This window comes from Lutjanus erythropterus, chromosome 2 (genome assembly GCF_056507025.1).
Source record: "Lutjanus erythropterus isolate fLutEry1 chromosome 2, fLutEry1.hap2, whole genome shotgun sequence".
NCBI classification, from domain to species: Eukaryota; Metazoa; Chordata; class Actinopteri; order Lutjaniformes; family Lutjanidae; genus Lutjanus; species Lutjanus erythropterus.
In genome coordinates, this window is record NC_139318.1 from 26152448 (window position 1) to 26171653 (window position 19206).

Below are 19206 nucleotides of genomic sequence, written 5' to 3' on the forward strand. Positions count from 1 at the left end.
AAACATATGATGCATATTCCTAATATAGTTGTGCTTAATTAAATTTTCACAAAGTAAACACAAATAGGAATGTTAGATTTCATAGGAATTTTGGAAATTTGGAGATATCAGGGTAGGAGTGAGTCAACAGCAATTTTTTTGCCCTTACAGGTTAACCAAATACTTACACTGGCCAGACTAATTATGGGTTCAGATATTGTGACTTCTTAAACAAAAAATGTATCTAATTTATCATTAATTAATGGCTGCATTCCATTCTGGTGCAATGACACCCTGATATTGTACATGCAGTGAAATGTAATGGATCCATCATTACTGTTATCAGGGACACCTTTACTTTTCTTGGTATGACAAGTTCAAATGTCTATTGTGTGAAAATCGTATTGTTTCTTATCTATAGGCTGACTATACAGTATATCACCTAAAGAACTGTAGTTGACAGACAATTAAACACCTATTTCAATATTTAATTTATTCAGTAACATCAGTTTCAGAAACATATTGTTATTCAAAACTTGTTTAACTTAATTTTATACTATTGTATTTAAAATGACCTTCAGTGATTTTAATATATTTTGTTCTCTGTCAGAGATCCTTTTGTGTTGCCAAAATATTTTACAAATTAATGGAGTCTGTAATCATTCATGTACATTAAAAGGCCAATCATTATTTTATTTCTATTTCTTTTTTTTCCCTTTTTTTAGTTGAATTTGATAATTACTACAATTATGAATTAGTGGTAGTTGTATTCTTATATGCATTCTATTTTTAATTTTATTTTGGATTATTAACTTATTTTGTTAGAACTATTAATGAGTGGTAGTGGTAGTTGTAAATATTTTTTCTATTCATTTTAAGCTTTATTTTTTGTTTGATTATTAATTTAATTAATTATTACTATTACCAAATACACTGCTACTACTACTAAATATTTTATTTATTTATTTATTTATTTATTTATTTATTTATTTATTCATTTATTCATTTATGTTTTCTTCGCAGACGCACTGCGTGAGTGAAGCACAGAAATGGTCAGTGTTTTATTTTGAAAATCGTCGCCGGAAGTGTTCATGCTAAATGAAAGCAGGTAGCTCTGTGCTACGCACTGTAGGATTACCTCTGGTTGAACTGACTACAGGGGTGTGTTGATGACAAAGCTGTCAGTGACACAAGTGGCTGTCTGTGAATACCTGTGCGGCGGAGGAGACCTGCCGTTGGTTAAACCACACCGAGGAGTTTGGTCAGGCCAAAGCCTGGTGTTTGGCTGGTGAGTTAACTTTTTGTTTCCAGATTCAGAAATGTGCAGCTGGTCAGTCTGTAATTGTAAACGTACAAGATAATGTAAAACCCGATTTAAATAGATTAGTAAATCCGGCTCTGTAATGCTGACATCGTTGTTTTAGCTCTGATTGCTAACTAGCACAATCACGACATAACTTCATCCTAGTGACAGGTGCTAGCTAGCTACACACCTTGTATCCTGTACAACTCAACTGACGTTAGCACATTTCAAGACATTTTCTGGGACATTTATGTAGCTTCACCCTTGAAATAATTGTTTTTATATAAAAAGTGTAGGTGCGAAAGTTAAGTTTTTACGTTAAGACAGGTAGAAAAGTGTATCTGACATTTGTTGAGGACTGCCTGCTCATGAATATGTAAACTCTTGTGGTTATAGGTGACTCATTTGTGTAGTCTGAATGCAGCATTGTCCACTATCATGTACTACACTGTTTTGAGGTCGTGTTTAACCTTACTTCAGCCGTACGGTGGTTTTAACGTGTCAAATTGTGATAGTAGCAAAGTTAAAGGGACAATTCACCCCAAACTCAAACATACATATTGTTCCTCTTACCATAGGTTGTTTTGGTGAGAGTTATCGGCCATAGAGATGTCTGCATTCTCTTGAATATAATCAAACTAGATGGTACTCGACTTGTGCTGCTCAAAGCATCAGAATAATTCGTTTGAAAAAGGCAAAAGTCTTTTCAGAAATCATGAGCGGTCACTCAAGATAATCTACAGACCTTGTTGTAAGCAGTTTCATGTAAGAAGTATTTTCTTTCTATAAGGGCCAGACTGGTGTATCGGCCTGACATTGGCCTTTCACCTCTATATCGATCTATATTGGTATGTGAAGCTTTTTTCAATAAAAGTACATAATGTAGATTGTTTTTATTTGTCAGCTTTATGGGCAGTGTTTTGTGTATAATTGATACTTTTTCTTAATTTAGGTTTAATGTAGTCATATATTTTGCTTTGTTTTTGTTTTAATTTGTAGGTATTTAGAATTATTAAAAAATACTGCTGAAAGATAACTGTTGTGCATTTGGACATTTTTGAGCAATAAAGTTCATTTTTAAATTGTAAAATATCCTGCCTTCATTACATATGTCCAAGAGTGGTAACCGCTTTTTAGGGAGCATATATTCTAAAGATAAATAGCTATCTTTTTTTTTTTTTTGCTTCCCAGTATCAACTCTGCTTTCTACTGAACAACACCTGTCAACTTTATCACTGTGCTGAAGGAAGCATGCATCTATTCATGGCAAGAGGTGCTTAGCTGAGGAGGGTCGCGTTAATGTTTACATCCTGTTCTATCACGAGGACGTGCCTCCCATCAATGAGTAGATGCACGCTTCCTTCTGTGTGGTGATACAGTTGGTGGGCGTAGTTTGGTAGAAAGAAAATGGTTCCTTCATGGAGCTGCTCACAACAGGGTCTGTGGATTATTTTGAATAACATGATTTCTGGACAGAGATGTTGCTGCTGAATGCATTTTTTGTTGGTTTGAGCACCAGAAGCCAAGCGCCGTCTTGTTCCATTATATTTGAGGGAATGTAGACATCGCTGATATCTCCAAAACTTGGTAACCCGCACCAAAACAAGCTAGATGGATTAATAGCACTGAAGGTAAGGGGTGAAAGTTCCCTTCAAGGGAGTTACTTTATACTAATAAGAGATAAGTTTAGATCTTGATGTTGTGCACTGTTTTGTGACATATGGAGGGGAACAAAACATGTAAATGAGCTCTAATTTGGGGTAAAACATACACAAGTGACACCCTTTCAGCCTTGCAAAACACCTACATAGTTACTGAAATGGCTAGGCTAGGTATTATTTGAATTACAGAGGGCCTTTTTTCATTTACCAAAAGCTGTCAAACATATATTAAATGTTGTCTACCCAGTACATTATTAGCTGTACAAAAACTTTATTAAATGACAGTCTAAAATCATGAAGATTTGTACTTAAATCAGTAAGTATGTGATTAAAGGATAACTGAACAAGACTAAACAAGTGACCAGGATTTACAGTATGGAAGCTAGATGCCCAGCCCTTGTTCTGATATCTTGTTTGGTCAAAAAAAATGTGATTCCTCAAGACAGAAAATTACCTGAAACTTATTTGAGTTATTCTTGTTATCCTAATAAAATATACATACAAGATATATGATTTATTCATTAGATAAATATCCAGCCAGTCAAATAGTACACAGTTTGATCATTCTTCTTTCTTTTAGGACTAAATGGGTAAAGGAATGTGTCCTCATTGTGCCTTTGTCAAAGTAATTGATGCATATTTAATTCAAGTCTGTTTGATCTTTAAGGGTTCGAGTATGGCTCTGTCATTCCTTTTGGTCTTGGCTGCAACTGTGATTCTTATCAGACCCGAGACACCTGTAACAAAGGTAGAAAGTGGAGGTTACTCCAGCAGCCAAAAGGATGAACATGTGTTGTACTCAGGTTATGCTGATTTGTTAATCTGTTAATGCTTTTCTGTCTGAACTGTAGGCCCTTCATCAGAACTCATTGGAGTGCTGTGTTGAGAAACAGAGAGTGAACAATTCCTGTTCAAATGACACTCACTGTGAACCAGGTATTGTAATATCACTAAGAGTTTTGACCTTTTAATATTACTATTAGTTTATCGTTATCAGGGATGAGCCTGAGTGAAATGATGCTCTTGTCAGTAATCAGTTTATCTGTATAATTACTTTGGTAAATGAAAATACATAAAGCTGCAGAGCCTTTTTTTTGTTTGTTTGTTTGTTTTTGTTTTGTTCTTAATTTCCTGCATGCAAGATAATTTACAAGCTAATAATTTCTCTCTCTACAAGATAATGTCTTGTGCTAAATGCATAATATTTTATGTGAACATGATAAAATAACATTGTTGGGATTTCGGAAGCTCTATAATTCCTCTGTAAATCCAACAGCTAAGGTTTAGCTTTGATCAGTAAGACAGGATCAGTTACATTTATTTTAAACTTCCTTTATTACACTTATTTAATAATTTATGTAACATATTCATTAAAAGACACAATGGCACTCAGGAGATGTACTAAAAAAAATGTACATTCAGGATGCACCGAGAACAGATGAAGAGTGACCCTCACAGTACAAACACTGCAGTGTTTGGTGTCTGACACTACTTTTATACTTAAAATGAAAGAGAAAGTATGACTGTGTTGTTGTTGGCATTTTAGATTGAGACAGTTCACTCCTGCATGCTTCAAGGACACATGAGACAGCCTGTCCTGTCCCTGTGCTTATGTGTTGCCCTTATCCTTGGTTGTTTGTAAAAAATGAAAACACTCAGCAGCCCTGACACACTTAAACTTACAGTTTAGCTTGTTTTCCAACACTTCTTACAGATGGCCACCTTTAGGAACTCTGTGAGTCACAAACGAGACTGTGGTGCAGTTAGTTTGTTGAGAAAGCAAACAAACCAGCCACAGGGTTTGTGATAGGAGATGTGTGATTCTTAGCATGATTTCAAAAGATAAATTACTAATAAATCCATCTGCTGATTGTGAACCACTGAGGAATCAATCTTAGAATTGATTTGTATAAGCAATCCATATACTCATGTGAATATTTGCTAACCATGGTAACTTGTATGTGCATATGCAAGGGAGTGCGGCAAGTTTAAAGGCTCTTTAAAGAATGCGGCATAGCGATCCCACAGTAATACCAGGCAAAATATGACTGTACAATGTGCTTCTGTTTCGACTGGTCTCTACCTGTTTGTCATTATGCAGTTGATTTGCAGTCTGTATGACATCTGAGAATATAAAATGCACATTAGGAGCATTTAAATGAGCATTTAAATGCTCATGTGGGTCCTGATGATGCAGAATCGTCAAAACTGTCCATTTGATGAGTTATCTACCAGTCTGTGTAACTTCATGTTTACTCCTCTTGGTTCTTTTGTAAAAAAAAAACTAGTGTGACCATGAACCATGAAATATAACAATGTGTCATTTTTTTCCCTTCATTTGAACCAAATCAACCAAACTACATGTGTGAAAACACCCTTACGTCACAGTGTGGGCTACAGTTAAATTGTTAAACTTTAAAACTGGATTATTTATTTAGGTAAAACGTTTGTATTTCAATGAAAACCAATCAAATTAAACTATTCTATAAACTATAAATACAATATATAAGCAAGTAATGTAACAAATTTTTGAAAAGCACACCATTTTGTCATTATTTCAGCTCTAGCTTGTTACAAATACATTGCAGGATAACAAATAATCTGTCAGTATGAGAGTATCAAAAGGCATAAATCGTCAAATAAAGTGAAATATGTTCTTTTGAATTTTTCAGGATGCTTCTTGCGAGTCCTTGAGAACAGCAACACTGTTTGCATATTCTGTGACTCAGCAGCTGTGGATCTGGAGAACATCACCGTCTGCACATACAGTAAGGACTCAAAACTGTCTGCTGGCTGTTTTTAAGAACATAAACATCTGAATGTTGTGTTATTGTATCATGTTTTTTAATTTGCCCTTTCCGTGTGCTCACTAGACTACACAGTGGAGAGGAAAAATCACACAACTGTAACCACCGTCATTCCTAAAATTGGTAAGATATCACTTCATTATGGAGTGATTTACTAATTTCCTTATATATGATATTTATTGCATTATAATTATTATTGCAATTGTTAGAAATTTTTAGGAAAAAAGTTATTTCAGTTTCAAGCAAATGTGTCTGCTGCAGCTGATGTCACCATTTTCTTTTTATCAAACGCTTCCTGTCTCGTGCTTTTGTTTTTGAGCAGGAGGTCCAGGTGTAGCAGCCTCTCTTCTTCTGGGAACACTGTTGATCAGCCTGTTCCTCATCCTGTCTGTTGCCTCCTTTTTCTACCTCAAACGCTCCAACCGACTCCCGAGCATCTTCTACCGCCGCAACAAGGGTAAACACTGCACAGCCCTGACTGCGATTACACAAGCAGGGTTTTGTTATGTCAAACCTGAATTACAAAGCACTGCAGCTCCTGTTGCCCCACCACACCCATTATATCCAAGATTATTGATTTTCAGTCGGTTAAACTCATATGTAACTATATTTTATGCACTTTTACAGCCTTCATATTCCAACCAAGTGAGACAGTAAGTCAGTTTTATTGTTTGTTCACAGTTTATCACATAATACAGAGCATTAGGAGCCTTGTGTAGAGACTGTGAATGTGTTGCAATGTTTGTGTCTCAAAGGGATGGTTATAAGATCTGTTTGTTTTTTTCTTTTCCTTCCAGGCTGTGATGATCCCCTCCTCGTCAGGTGAGTCGATTACACTATCTCACTCTGTAAACTACCTGTTTTCAGACTGTGACCTTGCTGAACAGGTTGTAGTATTGAGTAGTGCAAAGCAGTCAAAACATTACCCAGTAGTATTTGGCAGTGTGAGCAAGGAGTGTTTCATAGTTTATGACTGATGTAGTGAGAAACTGGGACAGGCTTTCTTTCATTCACACACACACACACACACAGACACACAGACACACACACACACACAAACACACACAAAAAAAAAAAAAAAAAAAAAAAAAAATTGATCTTGGGCATCACAGGGTTCGTATGGCTGCTGGAAAACCTTGAAAACACTTTTTATTTTTAATGTGGTGTTTTCAAAGTTTGAAAAGTGCCTGGATTTTGTATAAGTGTTTGAAATTGCTTAAAGTTGTAATCACACTACTTTCATAGTAAATTGCTACCTGATGGTGTAGTCCATTCCTTAGATAAATAAAATAAGTTGAATATTAGCTCAGCCATTTAATATAGTCCAAGTCTACTTAAAGGGGCAGTTCACCCAAAAATCTATACATTTACAATGCAAAATACATTTTTTCACACTACACGCTTGAGCAGTGCGTGACAGCACCGAGCCAAACTGCTGCGGCTTGCACACGCTGTGGTGTCCAGACTATATTTCTGCTGTGAGGCAGCTGCTGAAGGCCCTGTCTGTCTACATAGAATTTGCAGAAGAGTGTGAAAAGAAGAAAATAACTGTTTTCTGAAGGCAATCAGTGATTTTTCCTCTCGTTCAGAGGGGAAGGCAGATGGAGAGGGATGAATAAAGAAGAGAAGAGAAAAGAAAGAAATTAAAAAAACACTGCCCTGCACCCGATTTTTTTTTTTCATGTCTGAGAAATATTGCACAGACAATGAAACTGTAGTTTCTTTGTTGGCCTTTTGAAGAATGTCTCAAAACATAATTTGTTTGTAGCACAAAAAACTTCTAATTTAATGTGATGTGAAGAAGCAAAATAATAGTTCTCACTATGTGTATATAAGTTGCAATTTACTATAACTGTAAGGTGCTGGAAAAGCTTGAAAATACACTTTGAAAACTGAAAGCTGTACTTAAAAGCACCAAGCATGCCAAAAGATAGCCAAGATGTTAATGAAAATTCTGGTGCATGTTGCCTCTTGTTTTTCCCACAAGTGATTATATGTTCTCTTTTTTTGTGTGTATCTTTTGAAGTGAGGAAGCCAAGATATGTCAGAAGGGAGCGGCCCTCTGCAACATCAACACTGAACAGTGCCACCGTACCCACCACATCCACCGCACAAGAAGACTACACTGTGTAGGTGGAGGGATGGGGAGGTTGGTGCGGGTAGGAGAGGATGTTAGATTTTCTTATCAAGTGAAGGTTCAGCAGTGTGAAGAAAGACCAGTTGACTCGTCCTTAAAAAAGTGGCCAAATTTTAACTGTAGCTGCTTCTGCTGCGCTGTCATCAGGGCTGTTACTTTTTCTGTATTCAACAGGAATATGATATTGAAAAGTATTCAGTTACTAACCTGGCAGTCTTCTTCAAACAGTCCCTAACCTGGTCACTTTTAATTAGTTTTTTCACACAATTACTTAAACAAGCCAGGAAAAATAGTTTCAGTATTTCTCTGTAACTTTTAAACATCACAGGTTTGTATTTTCCTCGTGCAGCACTTCCAGATCACTCCTTTGTTTTAAGTCTAAACACTGTTACTAAATAGTTCTTATCTGCTGTTTGACAGTAGCCGTGTTTCCATCAACATATTTTATGCACATTTTGAATTTCTGCATTGGCAATGACCAGTATTTGAAAAAGACTCACACTCACTCATACAGGTGCTTATTTTCCATTTTTGAAAACGAGTTAATCTGCGTAATGGGACATGGAAACACTTTTTCCAGTGAAGTTCTGATGTAGCAAACATCATAACAGCTCGCATGACTGATCAGCTGTTTCCACTCCGTCAGTCTCCTCATAGCTCCTGCGGCTCTGTAATACATCCATGATCGCTCCAAACAGATCTGATGTAACTTTCCTCATATTAATACATGAAACAAACAGAAATGTCATATTCTGACATATCTTCTGTGTTTTCCACAGTTTTTTTTACTGTTAGAGGTTTCACTGGTTCTCCTTTTGTTTGTCATTGTGTTGCACCCTTGTCCTCTGCGATGGTATAATGGTTTTTCTCTAGACATATATACATAAACAGCAACATCACCGCCATATTGGACAGGACAAGACTGGCCTGTAAACAAATACAAGTAAAAAGCACCATAGCATTTTCATATCTCAACTGATTTGTTGTTTTTATATTCAAAGGTTCACGGTCTACATGCTGTAAGTCAGAGAAAAAATACTCAATATATATCATAGACGCTTGAATATAACATTACTCATTCAAAATCAGTTGAGAAACCTGAACATTATAGTATTTTTCTTCCAGAAAAAAAAAAATGCAGCTCTCCTGTTCACTTGTATTTGTTTATAGGCCGGTCTTGTCCGGTCCAATATGCCAACGAGGTGGAGAAAATCGTATAACATGTATGCAAGGAAACAGGCATTCATTCATGTTTTCTTCTGCTGATTTACTTTAAATGCTGTTAAAAAGTACAATACATTTAGATGGAAATACGGCTATTGTGTGTTCAGGTGACTTCCAAAACTTAAGTGATGGGTTTCATGAATATATGGGCCCGTCTGTTAAAGGAATAGTTTGACATTTAGGGAAATTTACTTATTTACTTGTGTTATGTGTCTCTTTTAATTTGTATAAATAGTGAATGGAAGAAAATACAATCACCCCGTTTTATAGGACAAATATTTGGACATTTTATTTTCTCACTTAAAGAAAATATAAGGTGTTAATTAGAGAGCTTTAGAGGTGCTGTTGGATGGATTTTGTTACCTTTTGACAGCAACAGACTGTTGTTTCCAGTTTTTATGCTAAGCTAAGATAACCAGCTGATGACCATATTTTTAACAAATTCAAGAGCGGTGTTGATATTCTTATCTAACTCCGTATTTCCTGAAACGTCAAACTTTTCCTTTCAAGCAAAAATGAATCGAGCCAAGTTGAGTGATTTTTGTTTATTTGATTGTTGTTTGTTTGTTTCTTGGGTGGGGTGGGGAGGGCAAAGTGACAGTTGAGTGATATTTTATAGAAATATGTTTTTTTGTGAAGTGTGCCAGTCAGATTTTTTTGTTAATGTGTTATATTTATTTGCATTTTGTAACTGTGCACTGAGTCTTATTGATTGCATTTAGACCAACAGAATAAATGATGTGTCTAATATAAACAGAGTTCTTCTGGTGGATCGAGACATTTTAGGGAGAGTTACTGTGGATGGCCTTGTGTGGATGATTGTTTTTCCTTTGTTTTTATTATTGCATTTGTATTTATTATTTTTGTGAGCTTAACCAAGATGAATGTATTACACATGTACAACAAATCATGCGTCACAGCTGCTTGTATCATGAATAGCATTCCACAACAGACATTCAAAAAAGTAATTTTCAACAACAAAAACATCTTTTTCATTGTTCAGTGATCCAACAAAACCTGTTCAAATACCAGTTTTGCTCCATGAAGGACGACATTTAAATACCAATATATTTTTCTCTCAAAAAATAAAACTACAGAATTGACTTTTGCACTTTATTTGTCTGAGGTAGTCAGCTAATTTTTAAAAGAAATACTCAAACAACTTGTTGCCATCAAGAGTGATTGAAACTTTTTCGTTGTATAGATGGCAACTTTACTGTTGCATTGATAACTTTACTTGACTATTATTAACTTTTGCCAAATGTTGTCTGAAGAAAATGGCTTCTACTGTGTGCCATTACTGTGATTACTGTGCCATTATGAGCTTTAAATGCAACCAGAAAACATTCAGTCATGGCGTGATGAGTAAATGGATATTTGAATTATATCTAGTGGCCTTTACTGCGCACGATTCTTGAACAAGGCGAGTTACCCAAGTTTCATTTGCTCCATGGTATTTTATTTCTTATACTTTTATATCTTGACAACATGAAGGCTGTAACAAATTATTTCCATCTTCAGTATATGTGAAGCCATATGAAGTGAACCTGATAAAAGGCAGCAATCATTCCATGAATATTCCCCTTTTTGCTTCATGTGTTTGCTGTTGTATAGACAGCCATAAGCTGAATACATGTATATATTGTTTTATACAAATGACGTATTGTTTTTGTAATGATGTACATATTCTAGTTTCGTTGCGATGAAGAATGTTCTGAGGATGTGTGTAACGTGGAGAAATAAAGCACCTTTCCATAACCGTTCTTTCCCTCTGTGCAGCTTAAACTTCATACTGTTCAATGACAAATTTGACAAATTTTGATACTGTATGTTTCTTTTGTGATTCCTGCTGCTAATAATAAACAATTCCTCACTGTGTGCCCGTCAAGAATTTCTGTTTAGTTATTCTGAAAGTGACTTCCCTGCTAGTTATTTAACAGATTCATTGTTTCCCACCAGAAAGGAAAAAAACCTAATCAAGAATAAAAGTACTTAATTTATCTTTATTGTGATCATCAGAAACAGTGGTAATCTATGTCTTTCTTTTTACTTTGGTCGTACAAATAATTTACTTAAGCATAATATTTTAATGTCTCTTTAAATAACAAAAAAACTATACCAATACAAGTCTTAATGCTTTCATTTTCAGCTTAAGGTGATGTATTTGTGTAAAAATTGAAGTAGTTCAAAATCATTTTGTATATCACAATGTTGATTTTGTTTCAGGGTGGATTCAAACACCCAGAGATAAGTGGAAGCAAATTAATGTGATTATCAAAGAGAATAAATTTGAAAAGAATTCAATTAGAAATTAAGAATGACGTTCTTTAGAATTTCTTTATCGATATATAACATAAGTAAACATATTTTTTGGGAATGTCCAAAATTGAAGTCATATTGGCAAAGGTTTCATATAGAAATGTGTTTTTTTGAATACTGGTTTACTATTAGACTATTATTACATTATAAGAGCAAAAAGCTTTTTTTTGCTTTTTTAATTTCAGCTACTTTGGCTCAAACCACCATACAACAGTGCCTGGAAAGGTTAATTAAAGTATATTTAATGGAAAAAAATAACAAAACTCCACTTGCTGTGAGGACGTTTTACATGCAGACATTTTACAAGTGTGATAAAGTGCTGCACTGACTTAGTTGTGAATTTGGCCAAAATTAATTATTTGCTTTACTGTATTTTTTTTTTTTTTTTTTATTTAATTTATTTTATTTTATTTTTGGAGACTCCTCTCTATGTGGATGCCACTATCGATCATTTTTAAGTTTGCTTGCCAAGCTGTGGAATAGTTCTTTTTATTTCTTGTTTTTTAATTTCCTGTTAAAGCAGCTGTGTATAATTCAAAGTTGCAAGAACAAGTAAACATTTTCTTACAAAAACAAACAAACAAACCAAAAATCTCAAGATTGCTTGACGTTATATGTTGTATGCATAACTTCATAAACAATATCTTACATTTGTTTACATTTTAACATTTAAAATAAATGCAACCTATGTACAAAATATCCGTAATTGAAGCAAAACATGTCTCTGTCCTTGAATTTCTATGATCTTAATAACGGAGCTGATTATTGATCTCACCTCTAGTAAATCAGGAGGGCTTGTATTTTAGGGCACTGAAATGTCATACCTCTGGTAACGGAGGGACGGATGTTTGCACCAGCAGCTCCATGTGACTGGACATACTACTCTATTTATAACAGCCGAGCGCCAGGCCCCAGTCTGACATATGCAAGGACAGACGGACATCAGAGCTGAAATGTCCCTGCAGGGAGAAAGTATACTGACACCTTCAAACTGGACGCTGCGTCCTTCTGCCTCAGGTACAGTAGGTTCTCTTCTACAGACACAACACATAAGAATGTCCTACAGCTCTGTGCTTCATGTTGGCTGTGTTAATAATGTCAGTGCTTGCAGACAAGACCTTTAATGACTTTGACGTAGAGAAGCTGAAGGGGTTTAATAACATCCCTTGTGATAAAGGTGAAAGAGTGAACCTAATAAGTAAATAAATCGTTTACCCAGCAGCAAAAACAATATTGAAAAAAATGTGTTGATCGTATACAAAATGTAAGATACACTTTCATGAATTATGTGTTGGCACAATTTTAAGTAAGATGATATTTTAATGTTTATGTCGTATTGCATCAGTGTATTTTTTTGCAACGTTACTCCCCTAACTGAGTTTGTTTGTGAAGCTGATACAGTTTGTTGTACTCTGACATTGGACAGCTGAATTTTTCATATCAGGTCGTATGACTAAGAGCAGGGCCGCAGGGTATTTTGGGGTCTGTTATGGTGCTTGTGATCACGGCTCTCTGGTGTTGCTTTGCTGCTCTCTGATGTCTTCACCTCTCGAGCTTTGAACTAAAGGCCTGCAAACACCCCTAAACAGAAGGGTACATAGACAGCTGTGGACACCGTGGATGTGTGGTACAACCCCACTTCCAAAAAAGTTGTGATGCTGTATAAAATGTAAATAAAAACAGAATTTGTTAATCCTATATTCCACTGAATACAGTACAAAAACAAGACATTTTACATATATATACACATACACATGCATTTTTTGTATTCTGAATTTGATGCCTGCAACACTTTACAAAAAAGGTTGGGATGGAGGCATGTTTACCACTGTGATACGTCACCTTTTCTTTTAAAAACATTCAGTAAGCATTTGGGAACTGAGGACAGTAATTATTGAAGTTCTGAAAGTGACACTTTCCCCTCTGTTAAACTGTTGGACGATTTGCCCACTCGGTTTTTCACAAAGTAGTGAACCACACCCCATCCATGCTTGTGGACGACTGAGCCTTTCAAGGATGTCCCTTTCATACCCAATCCCAAGACTCTTACCTGGATCAGTTAACCTGTGTAAGAGTGCAATGTTTTTTTGAGCAATCTACAGCTTTCCCAGTCAATAGACTGGACCCCTGTCCCAACTGTTTTGAAACGTGTTGCAGGAATCAAATTCAGAACGAGTGTATATTTTCAAAACACAATAATCAGTTTGAACATTAAATATCTTGTCTTTGTCATGTTCTCAACTGAACACAGGTCAACAACAAATTGGAGGTATGCGGATGTATGTGTGAAATAAATTTCATCATTAGAGAGTGTACACGTGTGTGTGCTCTTCTTATGACGCACTTGTCCAGACAACAAGCTAGGGAACAAATGCATGTGTGGAACATGTCTGCCAAACAGATGCTAGAAAGTAGGATAAACAGAAGTACTACATGTCCGTCATGTCTGGAGCTGTTGAGAGTACATTCAGGCCTACACATTCACCCTCTGATGATGAAACTGACATCACATGGATCCTAGTAGACTCTTGTGTACTTATGGATGTGGAAAGTATAATTTTCTGCTTAATACAGAAGCTTGTTTGCTTTCCACACAACAGTTTCCTAATGGCATCTGATTTCAAGCGATGTTAAGCTTCAGACACATGCATGCTCTATATTTAACTCAAATTTGTTGATGTAACTTTAACTATAACTGATGAGGATACCAAGGACATGCTGCTTAGTGCTACACACGGTCTAAGGCCACTTTTATTATTCTTCATGCAAAACATCTAAATCTGCAACCTTCCATCACTAATATTTATGTTTTCTGTTTGTTTTTTTTTACAGATTAAAAAGCATGTGAGGCGTCAAAATGGATGATTTAGATCACAGCATGCACATTGCAGAATATGACTGGACAAGTTTCTATGAGGAGTGTGAAGAGTGTGGTTTGCTACAGCCGTCACTTGCCTGCCCTGACAACCTGAGCCTCAGTGATTCAGAGGATTCAGGAAACTCGGGTCAACAGGAGCCACAGCAAAGCCCTGCTGCAAACAGTGATGAAAGCAATGCTGCAGGATGCAGCATAGAAGTGCAGATTAATCAGAGTGGTTCAGGGGAAGATGATCTCACAACAAAAGCTCAAGAAGACGCTGAAAGACAGGTTAAATCTGACGTATGCCTCAATTATCCTGAAGGAAATGCCATCAACAGCACAGAGGAGACAAATGACAAAGTCACAACAACACTGCAAACCGAGCAACTGCATGTTCAGACTTCAGATGGAGAATCAACAGAGCTGAGAAAAGACGAGAAAGAGAGTGACACCTCATCCATACATGAGCCTGACCCACTTTCTCGCAGGCAAACAGAGCTCAGTGTGAATGAGCCGCAGAGTGCAGACAGAGCTGTGAGCGAGGATGTAAGCAGAAGAGCAGAAAAAGAGCGCTGGTTCGTGACAGTGAATGACAGTCCCGCACGACAGCGGGTGCGTGCGACATCTGCGAAAAAAAAACGAAGACAAAAAAAACCTTGTAGGAACAATCACATGTGCAGAACCCCGGGGGAGGAGAAATCAAGCAAAAATAACTTGGAGTTAAACAGTGATGATAATAATGAATGTGAGGGAGGGAGAGACACAAAGTATGTTACACAATCAAACCAAAACTCAGCAGAAGAAAGTCCTCAAAGTATTCAGATGGGAGTCATTTCAGATGTACTGCAGATGTCTTTAACATCTGGGAAAGAAGACAGTTTATCAGAAAACCTGGAGCCAACGATAGACAGAAACAAACATGACCCAAGCAGCTCAACATTCACATCACAGGATATATTTATAGCCAAAGACCCTCCAAGGTGGGACAGTGTGGAATCTGATGAGTTTGTAGACGGTGCTGAGTTCTTCTCCACTCACAGTTATGATTCTGAAAGCTATCTGTCAGCTACTGAATCAGTGGAGGAACCTCAGCGTCCTCTCGTGGAAAAACAACAATTACAGCGCTCATCAGTTCTGACAAAAGACAGCTTTTTATTCAGGCTAACAGAGAATGAGAATACAGACACTGATCATCAGGAAGGAGAAACGCATCCAACAGCTACTAACTCTGAAAGCTATGAAAGCACCGATGTTGGGCCTACCATGGATTTTCCATCTGTTGCCCAAAGTGCTAACAAAATGCCAGATGACACCTCCACATGTGATAGCGACACACACAGCACGCTGCTCCGCACGCCTTCAAATTCAACTGGACTCCAAAAACATGAAATTAATCTTTCAGCATCTGGCTGCTCCACAGGAGATCAGCCCGGTCTTCCCACTGTTCCTGGTTTAACTCTAACACCTTGCTCTGCGGCCGACAGCCCTGAAACATACGCCGAAGCTGTGGGTAACACTCGACCTGTGTACGCCATTTCTGCTTTTTGGGATGAAATGGAAAAATTGACGATAAATGATATTCTGCAGCTCAGGATGGGTAGAAGCATACCACAAGAAACAGTGACAGCAAATTCTGATGATTTCCCAGCAAATCACAGACACACTGCGGAGTATAATTTATCTGACGGTGCTCTAATGGACACATCCGACACAGCTGACTCTGATTATTTCACACAGCCTGACGAATCCAAACCAGATTGCTCAAGCTGTGAGTTTTCCACCTCCGATTTTGAGGAAGAGTACTGGCAGTTTCTTGGCGCCAGTCGGAACACTACTCCTGAAAGTGAAAGCAAAAACCATCCCGGGATGAGAGACTCTCCTCTCTTTGCACGTGAGGAAGATGAGTCCACCAGCTCTGAAGGAAGGGAGACTCCTGTGCCTTCAGGGGACTTTTCAAGGGAGTGTTTGGACTCAGATGCTTTCATTTCAAGCGAACCTGCATGGCCAAGATGGACAGCAAAAAGCAAAAGTGTGCATGACGTACAAGCTTTAAGTACAGAGGATTTATCTTTGCAGTTGTTGGTTGGTGATGATGAGAGCAGTCTGTTTCTCAGCAGCTGTCCATCACTGGAAGAAAAAATGGTTTTAAAAGCAAGTGACAGTCAAATACCTGCACCTTATCTGTCCAACACAGACATACTGCTTGAAAGTACTCAAATATCCTTCCCTGAAGTGTTTGAATATTTTTTTCCAGATGATAAAGCAAAGAGAGACTACCGGTGTGTCGCTGTCTATGATCCAGAGGACATCTCAGTGACTCCTGTGTTTGACTACACTCTCTGTACCTTCAGGAATGAATCATCATTCTCTTCCCTCGCTGATTCACACTGCAGCGATGAAAAACCAATACCCATTTTCTCTTGTTCTCATCCTACCGTCCGAGAACTCACATTCCCAAATCCGGACTATGTTTTCCTGAGTGCAGACTGTGAGGATGAGGATGACTTTTCTCCAATCAGAGTTGTGTCTCACTCTTTCGTCCAGGGCGATGACGGTGCGGCATCAGCAGCAGCCCCACCTGGATTTCACAGCTGGAGAAGTTTGCTGTCGATAAGGAAGATTCGATTCCACGACAAAGGCAGCATCTGGTTCAGGAGGTCTGGTGCCTGGGTGTTTCCAGTTGAGACTGAGAAGATTACCATCAGGACATCAGATCCACCAATAAAAGTGGTAACTGAAGGGAACTTTTCTTCTTCAGCCTCGTCTCAGCTGTTTAGACAGCTGGAAGTGCAGCAAAGGATTTTGGGAACCATACAGACAACAAGTAAGTCTGTGGGCAGTCGACCTAACACTTACGCTGGTTACAACCGGGTGTAAATCTTAAGTCTAGTCAGAGCAGGGGTGAAGTCAAAATCTAGGCTGTTTCTATAGCAACAATTTGAAGAACACAGCTTGTAAACACTGATCAACACTGTAACGGCAATGACACATGTTGTGTATAGATTTTACAATGGGCAGGCTTTTGGATGAGATTATTAGCGACAGAACAGAACAACGGTGACGAGCTGACTGAGAGGTTTTGTAGGACAGATCTATTTCAACTTATGAAAAAGGTGTCACTGGACTGTCAATGGCAAATTGTATTTTCTTTTTCTGTGATCCTCCATAACACGGCCACAAATGAGAGACGATCAGCTCTAGCTACAAATTAGCATAACAGCAAGAGATCATTTGAACATTACATTCTAGTAACACATGTTGCTCTGCAATGGATATCATCATGTGGGTCTTCTGATGAACATGCATCGCTAAGGTTGGGCGTTGTTATCAAACCACATCCAAAGTATAAACTGCAATTGATGAAAATCTACTTTTCTTGTGCCTGTTTATGTCTCTTATAGGACGAGAGGGCATCTTCTCCACACTGAAGCAGTCAGATATGTGTTTGGTCTGCATCGCTTTTGCCTCCTGGGTGTTAAGATCCTCTGATCCAAAGGCTGCTGATGCCTGGAAAGCAGGTATGAAAATTGCATCGATATTCTTCTGTTAGTCATTAATCTACTAATTTGACTAAAACCTGGTGTCTAAAATACAATATTAAAATTCCTGAAAACTTTTTATAAATATTAACTTCTTCGTATTAGAAAACAGAAAGAACAGTTGTTAGTTTCCTTCATCCTGAGGATTATTTTGTCTTTGCTTTTCTCGCTGTTTTGAATTTGACGAGGCTCAGTTGGTAAAAAGATGTCATGATTTTCTGTGCATCAATCAGAGATTAGCAACACTGGTTTTAAAATCTGATGACAGCTGTTGTGTTACTTTAGTTTTTTTTGACTATTTAATAAATATTAACTATGTTTTAGTATAACTGGTCACTTTTATCATTGTGTATGTCTTGCTTTATACTGTTTTATTTGTCTTACCTTTATGTCCTTACTGTGTGGAAAATCATTTTTTTAGTCAGGCCCACAGATGATAATGTTTTTCATTGCTTTGCTGGTTTTTCTACTAAAAAATAAAATGAAATGAAAATAATTTAAACTTTATTACTCTTAACTGAGAAATACTTAAGGGATTTTAACTCTTGAACATGAAAAGTTCTCTATAACTTGTTGAACTGACGCTGAATTTTACAAACTAACCTTCATTGACTTCCTTTGCAGCTCTGCTAGCAAACATCAGTGCACTATCGGCTATCCAGTACCTGCGGCAGTACGTGAAGAAGAGGAATCCCTCTCAAGATGATCCCTGATACAAGAGATTTCATTTCCAAACATTTTCACTTGGGTCCATCCATGAAAGCATATCTAGTGTCTATGTTTTATTTTTAGCCTGAAGCTCATTGGACATTTTTAATTACGGGAAAAGTCTGGTCAAATTCTTCTGTATGTTTCTTTTTCCATGAAAAGACACAAACCAACAATGAATTGATCCTAATAATATGTAATATCTGTGTAACAAAAGCCTGATATAACTTAAAGGATTTCATACATGAGTTACATTTGTTAAATACTACAGCGCCCAGTTTTTTTAATCAGAGTACACATTCAAGATTTTAGATTTACATCTTAAATAAGAATAAATTGGCTTGAGATTGAAAGCCAGACAGCATAAGGAAGTTGGAGAATATTGATAGACTAACACATTATTGGTTTTGGTCTTTTTATGGGATAAGAAAAATACGGTACATCACCAACTTTACCCTTAAATCATTTCAGCTGCATTTTAAACTTTTAATATGGACCATTCTGTAAGTACAGAAGCTCATACTTTTAACACGATGTGTTTGTGAATGTTCTGTTGTGCCTGAAACGTGGCTTTGTATGTTGTACAGCTGCTATCAAGCTAAGTTGTAACGGCAGCTTGTAGAGTTTTTGAACAGATGTGAAAGTGTGGGACATCTTTGTAGAGGGTAA

General features: G+C 37.1%; 2 protein-coding genes across 2 annotated transcripts; both read left to right on the plus strand.

Moving 5' to 3' along the window:
- Nucleotides 1–1078: 1078 nt before the first annotated feature.
- c2h1orf159 (chromosome 2 C1orf159 homolog) lies at nt 1079–8772 on the plus strand. The gene is made up of 9 exons (XM_084745059.1): nt 1079–1267; nt 3611–3691; nt 3795–3879; nt 5616–5711; nt 5817–5873; nt 6073–6207; nt 6378–6403; nt 6548–6572; nt 7777–8772. The coding sequence occupies exons 2-9, from the start codon at nt 3620–3622 to the stop codon at nt 7881–7883; spliced, it is 603 nt and encodes a 200-aa protein (XP_084601185.1). The 5' UTR covers nt 1079–1267; nt 3611–3619; the 3' UTR covers nt 7884–8772.
- A 3092-nt stretch (nt 8773–11864) lies between these two features.
- Nucleotides 11865–18773, plus strand: perm1b (PPARGC1 and ESRR induced regulator, muscle 1b). The gene is made up of 4 exons (XM_084735010.1): nt 11865–12447; nt 14263–17114; nt 17692–17808; nt 18454–18773. Exons 2-4 carry the CDS (start codon nt 14288–14290, stop codon nt 18540–18542), a joined length of 3033 nt encoding a protein of 1010 aa, XP_084591136.1. The 5' UTR covers nt 11865–12447; nt 14263–14287; the 3' UTR covers nt 18543–18773.
- Nucleotides 18774–19206: the final 433 nt, after the last annotated feature.